A 17,007-nucleotide genomic window follows, 5' to 3' on the forward strand; every position below is an offset into this window, starting at 1 on the left:
CCGTTGTGAACTCGGAGATCGCCGCTAGGTGGCGCTGTTGACGAGCAGACCACGGCTCAGTCACCTTGGAGATGGCAAAAGTCAGCGGCTTATGATCCACATAAGCCGTGAATGGGCGACCCTCCAGCAGGAAGCGGAAATGCCGGGTTGCAATGTGCAGTGCCAGCAACTCCCGGTCAAAAACGCTGTACTTGCCCTCACTATCTCGCAGTTTGCGGCTAAAAAATGCGAGTGGCTGCCACGCATTCGCCACGCGCTGTTCAACCACAGCCCCCACGGCTATGTCAGACGCATCGGTTGTTAAAGCTATGGACGCCGTGGGTGTGGGATGAGCGAGGAGGGCAGCGTTAGCCAGGGCGCACTTAACTCCGTCAAAGGCCTGGACCTGTTCGGGAGTCCAGTCGACAGGGTCGTTAGCCTTCTTAAGCCGCAGGGCTTCGTAAAGTGGCTGAAGGAGGTGGGCAGCGCGAGGGAGGAAACGGTTATAGAAATTCACCATGCCCAAGAATTCCTGCAATGCCTTAACAGAGACCGGGCGGGGAAATTCCGCCACCGCTTGCACCTTAGAAGGCAACGGGACCGCGCCTTGCGGCGAAATGCGGTGACCCAAGAAGTCAATCACCGGCAGTCCAAACTGACACTTGGCCGGGTTGACTATCAGGCCGTGTTCGTCCAGACGACGGAAAACCTGTTTCAGGTGCGCCAGGTGCTCTTCAGCTGACGGACTGGCCAATAATATGTCGTCAAGATAAACGAACACGAAAGCAAGGTCCCGCAACACCGAGTCCATCAGCCTCTGAAAGGTTTGCGCTGCCCCCTTCAAGCCAAATGGCATGCGCACGAACTCAAAAAGCCCAAACGGGGTGATCACTGCGGTCTTGGGCACGTCCTCTGCGCGCACGGGAACCTGATGATAGCCGCGCACCAGGTCCACCTTAGAGAAGATAGTGGTACCTGCCAGGCGTATGGAAAAGTCCTGTATGTGTGGGATGGGATAGCGGTCATTGGCGGTGACGTTGTTCAGGCGGCGAAAGTCGCCGCAAGGCCGCCACGACCCATCCGCCTTGGGCACCATGTGAAGCGGCGAGGCCCACGGGCTGTTGGAACGCCTCACTATACCCAGACGCTCCATGATGGCGAACTCTTCCTTAGCTGTAGCCCATTTTACTGTGTCGAGGCACCGCGCGCGCGCAAAAACTAGCGGTCCCAGAGTGGGAATGAAATGTTGTACCCCGTGTTTAGTAACTGCGGTGGAAAAGGCAGGTGGAGTCACCGATGGAGAATCCGCCAGCAAACGCTGAAAAACATCCCCTGATGCTAAAAAGTTAGCGTGTGTTAACGGCCCGGCTCCCCCTGTCTCGCACGGAACAGTGGCGAAAGACACAGCATCAATTAAACGGCGGTTTAAAACATCAACCAGCAGACCATTAGCACACAGAACATCCGCGCCGATAATAGGAACAGTAATGGCGGCCACTACAAAGTCCCACTCAAAATGGCGCCCGTGGAAACAAACAGTCACCAACCTTGTGCCTAACGTCGCAATGGACGAACCGTTAGCTGCACTTAACTGTGGGCCGCTGCCTTCGGCCGACCTGTCTGTCTTAGCAGGAGGGAGTAGGCTCTTTTGCGAGCCTGAGTCCACCAGAAACCGTCTTCCTGACATCGTGTCCTTAATGAAGAGCAGCTCACTACGTCCGCCAGCGCCCACAGCTGCTACTGAGCGCTGCCCTGGAGTTTCCCACCGCCTCAAACGTGCACGGAGGGACGCAGCGCCTCGCCTTGCCGCCGAACCGCTGGTGGAAGAAACAGAGGCCGCTCCCGCGCCGTCTCCGGGCAGTCACTCCAGCCACCAGCGCCGGGTCCTCGTCCTCCAACGTCGGCTGCAGAGGCTCCGATGCCACACTCTGCACAGAGAACCGTCTGGTAGCCAGCAGGACCCGATCGGCCTCCTCAGCCAAACCTCGGCAGTCACCAGCGGCCAGACACGGGGAGTTAGCCAAAGCCGCGCCCACAGGAAACGGGAGCTGGCGCATGAAAACGTGCGGGAAAAGGAAGCCACCTTCGTCTGAGCCTAACAGCGACAGCATATTGTCCATGAGATCCACGGCCGTCCCGTCGCCCAAACCGGATAGGGAAAGGATTCTATCTGCCCTCTCCACGGCAGATAGGCTGTACCTCCGGAGCAGAAGATGTTTGAGGGCGACGTATTTACCGTGTTGAGGGGGGGGGCGCAACAGCTGCATGGCCCGGCGTGTGGACTGCTGGTCCAGCGCAGCGACGACCAGATAGTATCTGGAGTCGTCCGCGGAGATTCCACGCAGGTGGAACAGCGCCTCGACATGCTGGAACCACGGGGCCGGGTCGCTCTTCCAGAACTGTGGGAGCTTCACAGCCGCGGCGAGAACGGCCGGCTGTGAGAGTCGGGGCGGCGTGGCCGAAGTGGATTCACACACATCTTCTGCTCCAAACATGTTCAATTCGGGGTCACCAATGTGGCAGGAATGAGGAAAAACACATGAGACCAAGGCGAGTTCGATGTTTATTCCTCAACTCCAAAAACCAACTGCTGCAGGAACAACCCTGCACCGGCGAGCCCGGGAACGTAAACCACGCCCCCAGCTCACAGTCCTGCTGGGTGAGAGGCACAGCCCCTAGTGGCCGCCACAACATGACCATTTTAACTCTAGTTAACGGTCATGGTAATTTGTATATGTAACTGATTGCTGGTTTGGGTCGTTATACCACTGTATTGTATATTAGGGTGGGGTACCTGCAGTCACTGTATTGTTTATAAGGGTGGGGTACCTGCAGTCACTGTATTGTTGTAAGGGTGGGGTACCTGCAGTCACTGTATTGTTTATAAGGGTGGGGTACCTGCAGTCACTGTATTGTTGTAAGGGTGGGGTACCTGCAGTCACTGTATTTTTTATAAGGGTGGGGTACCTGCAGTCACTGTATTGTTTATAAGGGTGGGGTACCTGCAGTCACTGTATAGTTTATAAGGGTGGGGTACCTGCAGTCACTGTATTGTTGTAAGGGTGGGGTACCTGCAGTCACTGTATTGTTTATAAGGGTGGGGTACCTGCAGTCACTGTATTGTTTATAAGGGTGGGGTACCTGCAGTCACTGTATTGTTTATAAGGGTGGGGTACCTGCAGTCACTGTATTGTTTATAAGGGTGGGGTACCTGCAGTCACTGTATTGTTGTAAGGGTGGGGTAACTGCAGTCACTGTATTGTTTATAAGGGTGGGGTACCTGCAGTCACTGTATTGTTTATAAGGGTGGGGTACCTGCAGTCACTGTATTGTTTATAAGGGTGGTACCTGCAGTCACTGTATTGTTTATAAGGGTGGGGTACCTGCAGTCACTGTACTGTTATAAACATTGTGTCCAGATGAACTGCTTCAACTTTCTATCTGTTGTGTTCTGTGTAACATCTGTCCATCTCTCTATTCAAACATCTATGGAAAGCTATCCCTCTCTCTCACTCTCACTGTCTTTGTACACTGTATCTCTCTCTGTCTAGCATCTATCTGTCTGTCTGTCTGTCTGTCTATATGTAAAAAAGCTAGAGAAAGTCGCTGGGTGACCTCTGACCTTATCCAAGAATGCCCTGACAGCCTTCTCATAGTTGTTGTTTTGGGCAATGATGCAATGGCGGCCGATGGTGGCAATGAGTTGTGTTTCCTGCTCCACCAAGAGGCAGAGAGCTGCCTTCCTCTCTGCACCGTGCAGCATGGCGTCAATACGCTCAGTCTCCTCTCGTCTCCACCCTGACACACACACACAACACACACACACACACACACACACACACAACACACACACACACACACACACACACACACACACACACACACACACACACACACACACACACACACACACACACACACACACAGAAATAAAGGCTGGTAGACTGTATCCACTTCTCTAGACCGAAACAGACAGACAGACAAACAGATAGATAGATAGATAGATAGACAGACAGACAGACAGACAGACAGACAGACAGACAGACAGATAGATAGATAGATAGATAGATAGATAGATAGATAGATAGATAGATAGATAGATAGATAGATAGATAGATAGATAGATAGATAGATAGATAGATAGATAGATAGATAGATAGATAGATAGATAGACAGATTTACTCTCTAGAGTATTGTAGATCAAGGTGAAGTCTTCCCGGCTCTGGGGGTTCAGTCTTCGTCTGTGCTGATCTCTAAAGCGCTCCTCTTTCTCCTCTCTCCTCCTCCTCTCCTCCATCTCCAACCATGCCAACCTGCGCTCCCTGTCCCTCCTCAGCCCCTCCACCAGTTGCTGGGCACGCCAACGCCGCACGTAGGACTGCAACTGGATCACCTACACAGTGTGTGTGTGTTTAGGATAGTCAGGAATAGGTTACGTTTGTAATGGTGGTATATGTATATGTATATGTACGTGTGTGTATATATACATATATATATAAATCCAGTATATATAAACATATACATAAAATCCAGTGAGTGAAGTAAATTCTTTGAGACAGTACAAGCCTGTTTCATGCCATAAGCATCATCATCAGCTGTCAATAAAGCTACTGGAGGAAAGAACATATGTACTGCCTCATCATGCACATCACATGTACAAACCCCAATTCCAATGAAGTTGGGACGTTGTGTAAAACGTGAATAAAAACAGAATACAATGATTTGCAAATCCCTTTCCACCTATATCCAATTGAATACACTACAAAGACAAGATATTTAATGTTCAAACTGATAAACTTTATTGTTTTTTGCAAGTATTCACTCACTGTGAATGTGATGGCTGCAACACACTCCAAAGAAGCTGGGACAGGGGCATGTTCACCACTGTGTTGCACCACCTTTCCTTTTAACAACACTCAATAAGCGTTTGGGAACTGAGGACACTACTTGTTGAAGCTTTGTAGGTGGAATTCTTTCCCATTCTTGCTGATGTACGACTCCAGTTGCTCAACAGTCCGGGGTCTCCGTTGTCGTACTGTGCGCTTCATAATGCGCCACACATGTTCAATGGGAGACAGGTCTGGACTGCAGGCAGGCCAGTCCAGTACCCGCACTCTTTTACTACGAAGCCCCGCTGTTGGAACACGTGCAGAATGTGGCTTGGCATTGTCTTGCTGAAATAAGCAGGGACGTCCCTGAAAAAGACGTCGCTTGGATGGCAGCATATGTTGCTCCAAAACCTGTATGTACCTTTCAGCATTAATGGTGCCTTCACAGGTGTGCAAGTTACCCATGATGCCATGGGCACTAACACCCCCCCATACCGTCACAGATGCTGGCTTTTGGACTTTGCTCTGATAACAATCTGGATGGTCCTTTTCCTCTTTAGCCCGGAGGACACGACGTCCATGGTTTCCAAAAACAATGTGAAATGTGGACTCGCCAGTCAGACCGCAGCACACTTGTCCACTTGGCGTCAGTCCATCTCAGATGAGCTCGGGCCAGAGAAGCCGGTGGCGTTTCTGGGTGGTGTCGATATCTGGCTTTGGCTTTGCATGGTAGAGTTTTACCTTGCACTTGTAGATGTAGCGACCAACTGTGTTAACTGATGATGGTTTTCCCAAGTGTTCCTGAGCCCACGTGGTCATATCCTTTACACAATGAGGTCGGTTTTTAATGCAGTGCCGCCTGAGGGGTCGAAGGTCACGGCATTCAATGTTGGTTTTGGGCCTTGCCGCTTACATGCAGAGATTTCTCCGGATTCTCTGAATCTTGTGATGATATTATGGACTGGAGATGAGGAAATCCCTAAATTCCTTGCAGTTGTACGTTGAGAAACGTTGTTCTTAAACTGTTGGACTGTTTGCTCACACAGTTGTTCACAAAGTGGTGAACCTCGCCCCATCCTTGCTTGTGAACGACTGAGCCTTTCAGGGATGCTCCTTTTATACCCAATCAGGACACTCCCCTGTTTCCAGTTAACCTGCTCACCTGTGGAATGTTCCAGACAGGTGTTTTTTGAGCATTCCTCAACTTTCCCAGTCTTTTGTTGCCCCTGTCCCAGCTTCTGTGGAACGTGTTGTAGGCATCAAATTCAAAATGAGTGAATATTTGCAAAAAACAGTAAAGTTTATCAGTTTGAACATTAAATATCTTGTCTTTGTAGTGTATTCAACTGAATATAGGTCAAAAAGGATTTTCAAATCATTGTATTCTGTTTTATTCACGTTTTACACAACGTCCCAACTTCACTGGAATTGGGGTTTGTACAACGTCCAATTGAAGGGAGAGGTGCAAAAATTCAAAAACATGTGATCACTAACGTTCCAATGGGGGAGGGGGGGTTGGTATTTGTTTATTGTCATGATTTATTTATAGTTACAAAATAAGTGCTTATGTCTATGTGTGCAACTGCTGGCCAGTTCATTGCTGTTATTCAATGTGGACATTTGTGGTTTGCAGATGATAAAATATTGTTCAGTTAGACATAGGTTGCACATTTTACTACTGGGTGAATATGCTTTGTTCTTTGAGAGGATTTTCCAGGTGGTTGAATAATTAATGTTTCTGTCCGCCAATGACCAAATATAAGGGCTTAAACATGTGACATTCTTTAAACGGTTGTTTGTAAAGCTACACGTATGCATTAAACCTCTTTTTGAATGTCCCCTCTGTTAGACCCACATAGTATGTCTCTATTGTGTCGTTGTCCTCTCTTGTAACCGCAGCTTGGTAGATAACTCCCTTCGTCGGGCATTTTCCCTCGGGGGGGCATGAGTCCTTCACACGGTAGTTGAGTTGGGGTAGTCCGTTTGTGATGAAGGTGTCATTGATTTGTTGATGATTCTTGTGTTGTGGAATGATATTATGTGATGAATGTTAGGCGTACAGCTGTAACTCATGTTGATGGTGTTCCTACTGAATGTCTTCCTTAGTTGATGGTCCGGGGTGAAGCACTTACCCAAAAGTTCAAGAAACTGCTTACCCATGTTTGTGGCCACGGTATCACTGTAGGGTGGTTGTACCACAGTGTCACTGTAGGGTGGCTGTACCAGGGTATCACTGTAGGGTGGGTTGGACCATGGTATCACTGTAGGGTGGGTTGTACCACGGTGTCACTGTAGGATGGTTGTACCACGCTGTCACTGTAGGGTGGTTGTACCAGGTGATGTTTCGTCTTCTGCTACGTTTGTTGGTTTGCGGTCAGTCAGTGTGTAATGGTGGGTTGTACTTGAGCTGCTCTTTTGTAATGCATCTTGGTATGGGGGTGCAGCTTCATTGAAGATAGACTCACTAGATGATCATTTTGAGAGTCTTCTATTAATGCTTTCTGAGATGCAATCATGTGTTTTTGAAATTTTTGTATGCTGCACCTCTCCATTGGACATTGTACATGAGATGTGCATGATGGGGCAGTAGATGGGATGTCCTTTCCTCCAGTAGCTTTATGGACAGATGATGATGCTTACGGCATGAAACAGGCTTGTACTGTCTCATAAAGACTTTACTTGACTCACTGGATTATTTTGCTCCTTTATTTGTTGAGCACTTTGCCTACCGTTGAGTGTTTCTTTTAACAAAGTTAATATATAGCGTTTTTTTCTGAAACCGTCAATAGTGTTATAAGTGCTCGACTAATGAGGAGCGGAATGTCGCCACAGATACAGGAAAAAAAGTTTTAATGCATAGCAGTACAGGCCTGTTTTGTGCATCACGCACTCATCAGCTGCTAATATGGTTCAACAAAGAATCATACAGCAATCATACAGGCTGTATGATTCTTTGCTGAACCACATTAGCAGCTGATGAGTGCGCGACGCACAAAACAGGCCTGTACTGCTATGCATTAAAACTTTTTTTGCTGTATCTGTGTTGATATAAATATATAATTACCAGGGGGCATTTTAGATGAATTCTATTTCACTTATTCACTTTTCTTTTTTTTAAAATGGTGATGGTGGTCACGTGGCTCGGGTCCTGAACTGTTCCGGTGGCGTCTGGACACTGCTTGGCATCCTCCCCATCATATTCTTTATATTTTATGATTCCATTGTAATTGCGTTATCCTCTTTCAATGTTCTATTGTGTAAATTGTGTAAACACAACATCACGTCACGTTGTGTGTCTTGGGAGAGAGAGCCTCCTCTGTTGCTCTCCCTGAGGTTTCTTCCTACTTTTCCTCCCTGTTAAAGGTTTTAGGGAGTTGTTCCTTATCTGATGTGAGGGTCTAAGGACAGGATGTTGTGTTGCTGTAAAGCCCCCTGAGGCACATGTGTAGTTTGTGATATTGGGCTATACAAATAAAACTGACTTGACTTATTTGGACAATACATGGTGCTCTGAATACCTGTATGGTGCAACGTGTGGATGGTGCAGTGTGGTGTAGCGTGAATATAAGTATATAGATGGTAAATGGACTGCATTTATGGAGTATGTGTATAGAACGGAGTGTGTATATAATCATTATGTGCAAAGCATGCTCAAGCACATCATAGCCCCCCCCCTAACACACACACACATACATACACACAAACAATTCACCCACCGCTGCAAGCCTCTTGCTGTGGAGTTGGTCAGCAGTTATGTAGTTGCCGGGGGCAACCAGCTTGTCCTTCGTGCTGCTGACATAACAGCCAACCCCTGTCATTTGGGTGGATGAACTGACAGCACACTGCTGGGCCTGGTGCTTTACTGTTACTGTCTGACAGAGACACATGGAGAAAGACACGTTAAGAGAGAGACAGAGAGACAGAGAGAGGCAACAGAGAGAGAGACGGCGCAGTGGAGACAGAGGGAGATGGAGAGAGAGATACAAGTGTGTATGTAAGAGAAGACTTGTCAAAATGAGCTCATGTTTACTCGAGATAAAAATCTGACTGAACTCATCATATAAATTAGTATTCTCAGCAAGGAGAACGTAACAGCCAATGACTGAGCACAACACAACAACACAACAATTCTCTATAAAGGGAAATTTGAAGCTTTTCCTTTCAGCTTGTTGAAGTACGGACATCTCTGATGACATGCTGCACTGCTGTCTTGTCAGCCTCACAGCCAACGGTTCTGCTGGGCAGATACAAATCAGCGCTGGTGCCCCCCAGGGACGTGTGCTCTCCCCTCTACTCTTCTCCCCCAAATTCCATGTAGTGCAAACCTACATGGCCAATAAACTTGATTCTGACACAGAGGAGCAGCCTCACTTGTCCCTGTTAAAGGTCCTGTTGTGTGTGTCCCATGTGTGTAAATGGTAAATGTACTGCATTTATATAGTGCCTTTCCACTCAATAGAGCACCCAAAGCACTTTACAGTTATGCCTCACATGCACACAACACATTCATTCACACAAAACATACCGATGGTGTAGACTGCCATACAAGGTCCCAACCTGCTCATTTGGGGCAGTCAGGGGTTTACTGTCTTGCTCAAGGACACATTAACACGAGGTGAGGAGGAGCCGGGATAAAACCAGCAACCTTCTGACAACCTCTCTACCACGTGAGCCACTGCACCCCCCCCCCAGTATGTACTAATGATGTCATCATTTCAAAATAAAATTTCTGAACTGGAATCGACTTTTGGTCAAAATGAGCAAAAGATTGTTAACAGTGAAACATTACTTTTACTAAATCACTCAGCTTTCACTCCTTTACAGACTGGCCTCCTTCAGGGGGCAGGGATTGGCTGTCATGGGGATGAGCACTATGGCAGGGTATGATGTCCCCCCAGCCTCTACCTGTGTGTCACGGCTGAAGACAACCACGCCTCTGTCAGGTCTCCTCTTGGTTGCCGTCTGGACAGCAGCATGGTGGTACTCTGCCCCCGTCAGCTGGTGCCTGTAGCCACCGAGAAAAGCCTTCTGCTGGGGGGGTCGCTCTATTTCCACAACCACCTCCTGAAACACACCCGCCTCTGCATCTGTGTGAGTAAATGAGGAAGAGAGCGAGAGAGAGAGAGACGGTGAGACAGAGAGCAAAACCAACAGTCACTATGCCACTGTGCTGTTTATGGGGGGGGATCCCTGCAGTCAGCTGACACTGACAAACTCACTTAGATGAGAGATGAAAAGTTGTGTCAGATGAACTGATTCAACTTTCTGGGATTTTCTTACCTGGATTACTGACCCTGCATCAAAACGAGAGACAGCACTGTTTATATGCATCTGTGTCTGTGGACCCAGTAGTACATTTGCATGTATTACTGGGTGAATCAATAAATACACACATCAAATCTACTACTACTACTCCTGGCAATAAGAATGCACTGGCTTGTGCATCCCTCGGTGGCTGGGATAAATACACAAATCAAATAAGTCCTGAAAAAAACACTGCGGTCTCCAACTGTCCACTGGACAAACTGAACAGACTTTTTTAATGACTCTAATTGAACTTTTTTAGGGGGGTGGATTTTTTCCCCCATTGCCCCCACCGAAATTGTATCCGACAAATTACCCCACGCTTCCAAGTTGTCCCGATCTCTGCTCCACCCCCTCTGCCGATCAGGGAGGGCTGCAGACTACCACATGCCTCCTCCCATACATGTGGAGTCACCAGCCGCTTCTTTTCACCTGACAGTGAGGAGTTTCACCAGGGGGGTGTAGCGTGTGGGAGGATCACGCTATTCCCCCCAGTTCCCCCTCCTCCCCGAACAGGCACCCCGACTGACCAGAGGAGGCACTAATGCAGTGACCAGGACACATACCCACATCTGGCTTCCCACCCGCAGACACGGCCAATTGTGCCTGTAGGGACGCCCAAACAAGCCGGAGGTAACACAGCGATTCGAACTGTCAAACCACCGATCCCCGTGTTGGTAGGCAATGGAAGAGACTGCCATTCCACACAGATGCCCTAATTGAACATTTTAACAATGGTCTTGCCGAGGTATTGATCGGTACAGCCCTCTGTGGTCTATGATGAAGACGCAGAAGGGGGAAGCGAACCAGAGCGCTCGTTAAACTGCGACAGCGGGATTTAGAACCGCGCTCCCGTCAATCCACCTGGCGAATGTCCGCTTGCTCTCTGGCCAACAAGATGGACCAACTGCTGCTCCCAAGTGGAAAAAAACTCAGACTTTTCCAGCTCTGCCCCCCTATGTCTCACTGAAACCTGGCTTAGTGAGCATATACCAGACAGTATACTTCATCTGCTGCAGTTCCAACTCCTCCGGGCGGACCGCAATACGGAGCTATTGGGGGGGGGGGGTGTCAGTGGCGAAGGCATCATGCAGCCCTCACTTAGAGACCTTTTTCACTGACTGTAAATCATTCCATTCACCATGGGAATTTTCATTTATTCTGGGCGGTGTCTATATCCCACCCCAGGCCTGTGTTAGAGAGGCGTTAAAACTCCTGGCTGATCAAATTACAAACATGGAGCACAAATATCCAGACCCCCTTCTCATTATCCTTGGGGATTTTAACAGAGCAAACCTCAGCCACGACCTGCCAAAATACAGACAGCATGTTAAATATCCCACCAGAGACAAAAACACTCTGGATCATTGCTACACAGTATTAAAGGACACCTATCGCTCTGTCCCCTGTGCAGCCCTGGACCTCTCTGATCACTGTCTAATTCATCTTACCCCAACCTAATGGCAGACACTAAAACCTGCAAAGCCTGTGGTTAAAACTGTGAGGAAATGGACCAATGAGTCGAAATTGGAGCTCCAGGCCTGCCTCGACTGCATTGACTGGAATGGTTTTGAGGCTGCATCAACAGACCAGGACAAACTTACTGACAATGTGACATCTTCTGTCAGCTTTTGTGAGGACATGTGTGTGCCCACCAAAACCTTTTGTAACATCAACAACAATAAGCCCTGGTTCACAGCTAAACTCAGGCAGCTTCGTCAGGTCAAAGAGGAAGCCTACAGGAGTGGAGATCAGTATAACAAAGCCAGAAATACACTCACAAAGGAGCTCAGAGTGGCAAAAAGGTGCTACTCTGAAAAGCTGAAAAACAGGGTTTCTGCCAATGACCCATCATCAGTCTGGAGTGGTCTTTCAGACTACTCCAGACTGATGCTACCAACTACAGGAGACTGATGCTTACCGACTACAGGAAAACATCCCCCCACACCTCAGCGAACCTTTGGCTGATGACCGAAATGGGTTTTACTGGAGGTTTGAAACACAAACGTTCACACCCCTCACCCTTTCCAGCCACAATACACAACCAACTGCACTCCCTGCCAGCCCCTCTCCCCTCCCCACCGAACCCCAATCCACACTCAGGATCTGTGTTGAGGATGTGCGTCAGCTCTTCCAGAGACAGAAGACCAGAAAGGCACTGGACCAGGATGGCGTGTCACCCTCCTGTCTGAAAGTCTGTGCTGACCAGCTGGCCCCCATTTTCACACTGATCTTCAACAGATCACTGGAGCTGTGTGAAGTCCCCTCCTGCTTCAAGAGCTCCAATACCATCCCAGTCCCCTAAAAACCCTGTATCACAGGATAAAATGACTACAAGTCCATTGCTCTAACATCTGTGGTCATGAAATTCTTTGAGAGACTGGTGTTGGCCCACCTGAAGGAAACCACAGGCCCCCTGCTTAACCCCCTGCAGTTTGCCTACTGAGCAAAAAGGTCAGTGGATGATGCAGTCAACATGGGATTGCACTACATCTTCCAACATCTCGACTCCCCAGGGACATATGCAAGGCTCCTGTTTGTAGACTTCAGCTCAGCATTCAACACCATCATCCCAGATATCCTCCACTCCAAACTCACCCAGCTCACTGTACCAGCCCCCATCTGCCAGTGGATTAAAAACTTCCTGACAGACAGGAGGCAGCTGATGAGGCTGGGGAAAATCACATTCAGCACCTGGACAATCAGCACTGGCACCCCCAGCAATATGTTCTCTCCCCTCTACTCTTCTCCCTCTGTACAAATGACTGCACCTCAGGTGACTACACAAATGACTGCACCTCAGGTGACCCATCTGTTAAACTCCTGAAGTTTGTGGGCGACAAAACCATCATTGGCCTTATCTTGGTTGGTGACAAGTCTGCTTAAAGACGGGAGGTTAATGGAGAGAAGGAAGGTAAATATAATGTTTGTGCAAGAGACCAGGTGGAAGAGGAGTAAGGCCAGGAGCACTGGAGGTGGGTTCAAACTCTTCTACCATGGTGCGGATAGGAGGAGAAATGGGATAGGGGTAATTCTGAAGGAAGAGTATGTCAAGAGTGTGTTGGAGGTGAAGAGAGTGTCAGACAGAGTGATGAGTATAAAGCTGGAAACTAAAGGTGTGATGAAGTGCATATGCCCCACATGTTGGGTGTGAGATGGAAGAGAAAGAAGAGTTCTGGAATGAGTTGGATGAAGTGGTGGAGAGAGTACCCAAAGAGGAGAGAGTACTGATTGGAGCAGACTTCAATGGCCATGCTGGTGAAGGGAACAGAGATGGTGGCGGAATTTGCGAAAAGAATGGAAATGGCTGTGGTGAATACATATTTCAACAAGAGGGAGGAACACAGGGTAACGTATAAGAGTGGAGGAAAGTGCACACAGGTGGACTATATCTTGTGCAGGAGGTGCGATATGAAAGGAATTGGAGACTGCAAGGTGGTGACAGGCGAGAACATAGCTAGGCAACATCGGATGGTGGTCTGTAGGATGACTTTGGAGACCAAGAAGAGGAAGCGAGTGAAGGCAGAGCCGAAGATCAAATGGTGGAAGTTGAAGAAGGTAAACCATTGTGTGGCTTTCAGGGAGGAGTTAAGACAGGCAGTGGGTGGTAGTGAAGAGTAGCCGGATGGCTGGGCAACCACTGCAGAAATAGTGAATGAGACCACTAGGAAGGTACTTGTTGTGTCATCTGGACAGAGGAAGGAAAATATACAGAGAAAGAGGTTGGCAAAGAATTGGGACAGTCAGAGAGATGAAGAAAGTAGACAGGAGTACAAGGAGATGCAGCGTAAGGCGAAGAGAGAGGTGGCAAAGGCAAAGGAAAAGGCCTATGTTGAGTTGTATGAGAGGTTAGACACTAAGGAAGGAAAAAAGGACTTGTATCGACTGGCTAGACAGAAGGACCAAGCTGGGAAGGATGTGCAGCAGATTAGGGCGATCAAGGATCGAGATAGAAATGTGCTGACAAGTGAGGAGAGTGTGTTGAGAAGGTGGAAGGAGTACTTTAAGGGGCTGATGAATGAAGAAAATGAGAGAGAGAGAAGATTGGATGATGTGGGGATAGTGAATCAGGAAGTGCGGTGGATTAGCAAGGAGGAAACGAGGGCAGCTATGAAGAGGATGAAGAGTGGAAAGGCGGTTCATCCAGATGACATACCTGTGGAAGCATGGAGTTGTTTAGGAGAGATGGCAGTGGAGTTTTTAACTAGATTGTTTCACACAATCTTGGAAAGGGAGAGGATGCATGAGGAGTGGAGAAGAAGCATACTGGTACCAATTCTCAAGAACAAGGGTGATGTGCAGAACTGTAGCAACTACAGAGGTATAACGTTGATCAGCCACCGCATAAATATATGGGAAAGAGTAATAGAAGCTAGCTTAAGAGGAGAGGTGATGATCAGCGAGCAGCAGTATGGTTTCATGCCACAAAAGAGCACCACAGATGTGATGTTTGCTTTGAGAATGTTGATGGAGAAGTATAGAGAAGGCCAGAACGAGTTACATTGTGTCTTTGTGGATTTAGAGAAAGCACATGAAAGGGTCCCAAGACAGGAGGTGTGGTATTGTATGAGGAAGTCAGGCATGGCAGAGAGGTATGTATGAGTGGTGCAGGATATGTATGAGGGCAGTGTTACAGTGGTGAGGTGTGTGGTAGGAATGATGTTGACGATGGTTCAAGGTGGAGGTGGGATTACATCAAGAATCGGCTCTGATCGCTTTCTTGTTTGTAATGGTGATGGACAGGTTGACGGACGAGATCGGGCAGGAGTCTTCGTAGACTATGATGTTTGAGGATGACATTGTCATCTGCAGCCAGAGTAGGGAGCAGGTTGAGGAGAGCCTGGAGAGGTGGAGGTATGCACTGGAGAGAAGAGGAATGAAAGTCAGTAGGAGCAAGACGGAATAGATATGCATGAATGAGAGGTAGGACAGTGGAATGGTGAGGATGCAAAGAGTAGAGATGATGAATGCGTATGAGTTTAAGTACCTGGAGTCAACTGTCCAAAGTAACAGGGAGTGCAAAAGAGAGGTGAAGAAGAGAGTGCAGGCAGGGTGGAGTGGGTGGAGAAGAGTGTCAGGAGTGATTTGTGACAGAAGGGTACCAGCAAGAGTTAAAGGGAAGGTGTACAAGATCGTAGAGAGACCAGCTATGTTATATGGTTAGGAGACAGTGCACTGATGAAAAGACAGGAGGTGGAGCTGGAGGTGGCAGAGTTGAAGATGATAAATTTTTCACTGGGAGTGATGAAGAAGGACAGGATTAGGAACAAGTATATTAGAGGGACAGCTCAGGTTGGACTGTTTGGAGACAAAGCAAGAGAGACAAGATTGAGATGGTTTGGACATGTGTGGAGGAGAGATACTGTGTATATTGGGAGAAGGATGTGGTGAGGGAGGACATGCAGGTGGCTGGTGTGACAGAGGACAGGAAGAGATGGAAACGCATGATCCGCTGTGGTGACTGCGAATGGGATCAGCTGAAAGTAGTAGTAGTAGTATAGTAGTAGTAGTATTATCTTCTGTACCAGAAATACACAGTATATGTTCACTTACCATCCATCTAACGCCTCCATACTATATTATATACCTATGTTACAACCACAACAATAATTGTAACCAGTAAACCGCTACAGAAAATCAAAGTCCACAGTGTTGTTGTGTTTTGTTTTTCTTGCCCTTTTGTATGTGTTTAAGTGGGAGAGTACTGCTGGCGTGTGGCTGCCGCTTCTCCCTCTCGTAGCCCCCCCCCCCATCCACCCCTTTATGTCTGTGTTGTGTTTATCTGTTGTCTTGTTTCACCCCATTTATTGTAAAGCGACTTTGAGTGTTAGAAAAGAGCTATATAAGTTTAATTTATTATTATTATTATTATTATTATTATAATACAGCAGCTGAATATGTATTTACAATTTTATATTTGTATTGCACAAACATTGTTTTGCACATCTGGTTTAAAGAGGTAGTGCACATTGTAGATCTATAGGTGAGACATCTTTGATCAGAAGGGGCTGTTTACAAAGTGTCATGTTTACATAATAAGTGCCCATTATTGCACCATGCTGTTATGTGTTCATGAGAGAGATGGCCTGTGGGAGGGAAAAAAAACTGTCCCTATGTCTGGTGGTCTTGGTGCACATTGTTCTGTAGCGGTTTCCAGAGGGTAAGATTTCAAACAAACTTGTGACCTGGCTGTGGGGGGGAGGGGCTGTGCTGATTCTGCCTGCCCATTTCCGGGCTCTAGAGATGTACAACTCCTGCCGGGTGGGCAGGGGAGCGCCAGTGATTGGGGAATGGATTGGGGAATAGTTGCAATCACAGCATTGTAAGATGGCGACAGATGTACTCTAAGCCCAAGAGTCAGCTGAGACTGGAGAGGTCACTTAGACGAGTGATGAAATGCTCCCCCCAACAAACGTGGTCTCCAGATGAACTGATTCACCTTTCTGTGATCTCCTTACCTGGGTTACTGAGCATGCAACAAGACAGATAAAAGTGCTTTTCTGAGAAAAATTCCCAGAGGTAATGCACTTCACTGATACATAAAATGCATCACTTCCTGAGAGGCGACTAGCTTTCTAAAAAAGGTAAAAGGTCATGTTTGACCAGAAACTCTGGCAGGGGTCCGAAGCTACAGCAGACTGCCAGTGGAGGGTTTTGTCTTATAGCATCTCAACATGTGTATCAAAAGCAAAAGACGGTGGGTTTTATTCATGAACATTTTACACAGTGGGACTTGAATATCCAATAAGATTCTTTCCTACAACACAGTACCTATCAGAACTGATCCAGGAGCAGGCCCAGGGAAGATCCTGGGTGTCAGAACCAAAACCATCCATGCCCTATTCTCCTTCAAGAACCCCTGTGTGTCAGTGTTTGTCTATTAATCTGTATATGT

At 47.8% G+C, this 17,007-nt stretch overlaps 1 protein-coding gene across 1 annotated transcript in view; it reads right to left on the bottom strand.

Annotated features, from left to right (window-relative positions):
* The window catches only part of iqub (IQ motif and ubiquitin domain containing), a 45,947-nt gene that overhangs the window by 26,507 nt on the left and 2,433 nt on the right, over window positions 1-17,007 (bottom strand). Inside the window, exons 4-7 of the mRNA XM_056281601.1 lie at window positions 9,714-9,895; window positions 8,525-8,680; window positions 4,162-4,372; window positions 3,602-3,777 (exon numbers count right to left, since the gene is read on the bottom strand). Coding sequence (XP_056137576.1) covers window positions 3,602-3,777; window positions 4,162-4,372; window positions 8,525-8,680; window positions 9,714-9,895 — 725 coding nt within the window. The remainder of the gene's footprint in view (window positions 1-3,601; window positions 3,778-4,161; window positions 4,373-8,524; window positions 8,681-9,713; window positions 9,896-17,007) is intronic.

This window comes from Lampris incognitus, chromosome 6 (assembly GCF_029633865.1).
Source record: "Lampris incognitus isolate fLamInc1 chromosome 6, fLamInc1.hap2, whole genome shotgun sequence".
In the NCBI taxonomy this organism is placed as follows: Eukaryota; Metazoa; Chordata; class Actinopteri; order Lampriformes; family Lampridae; genus Lampris; species Lampris incognitus.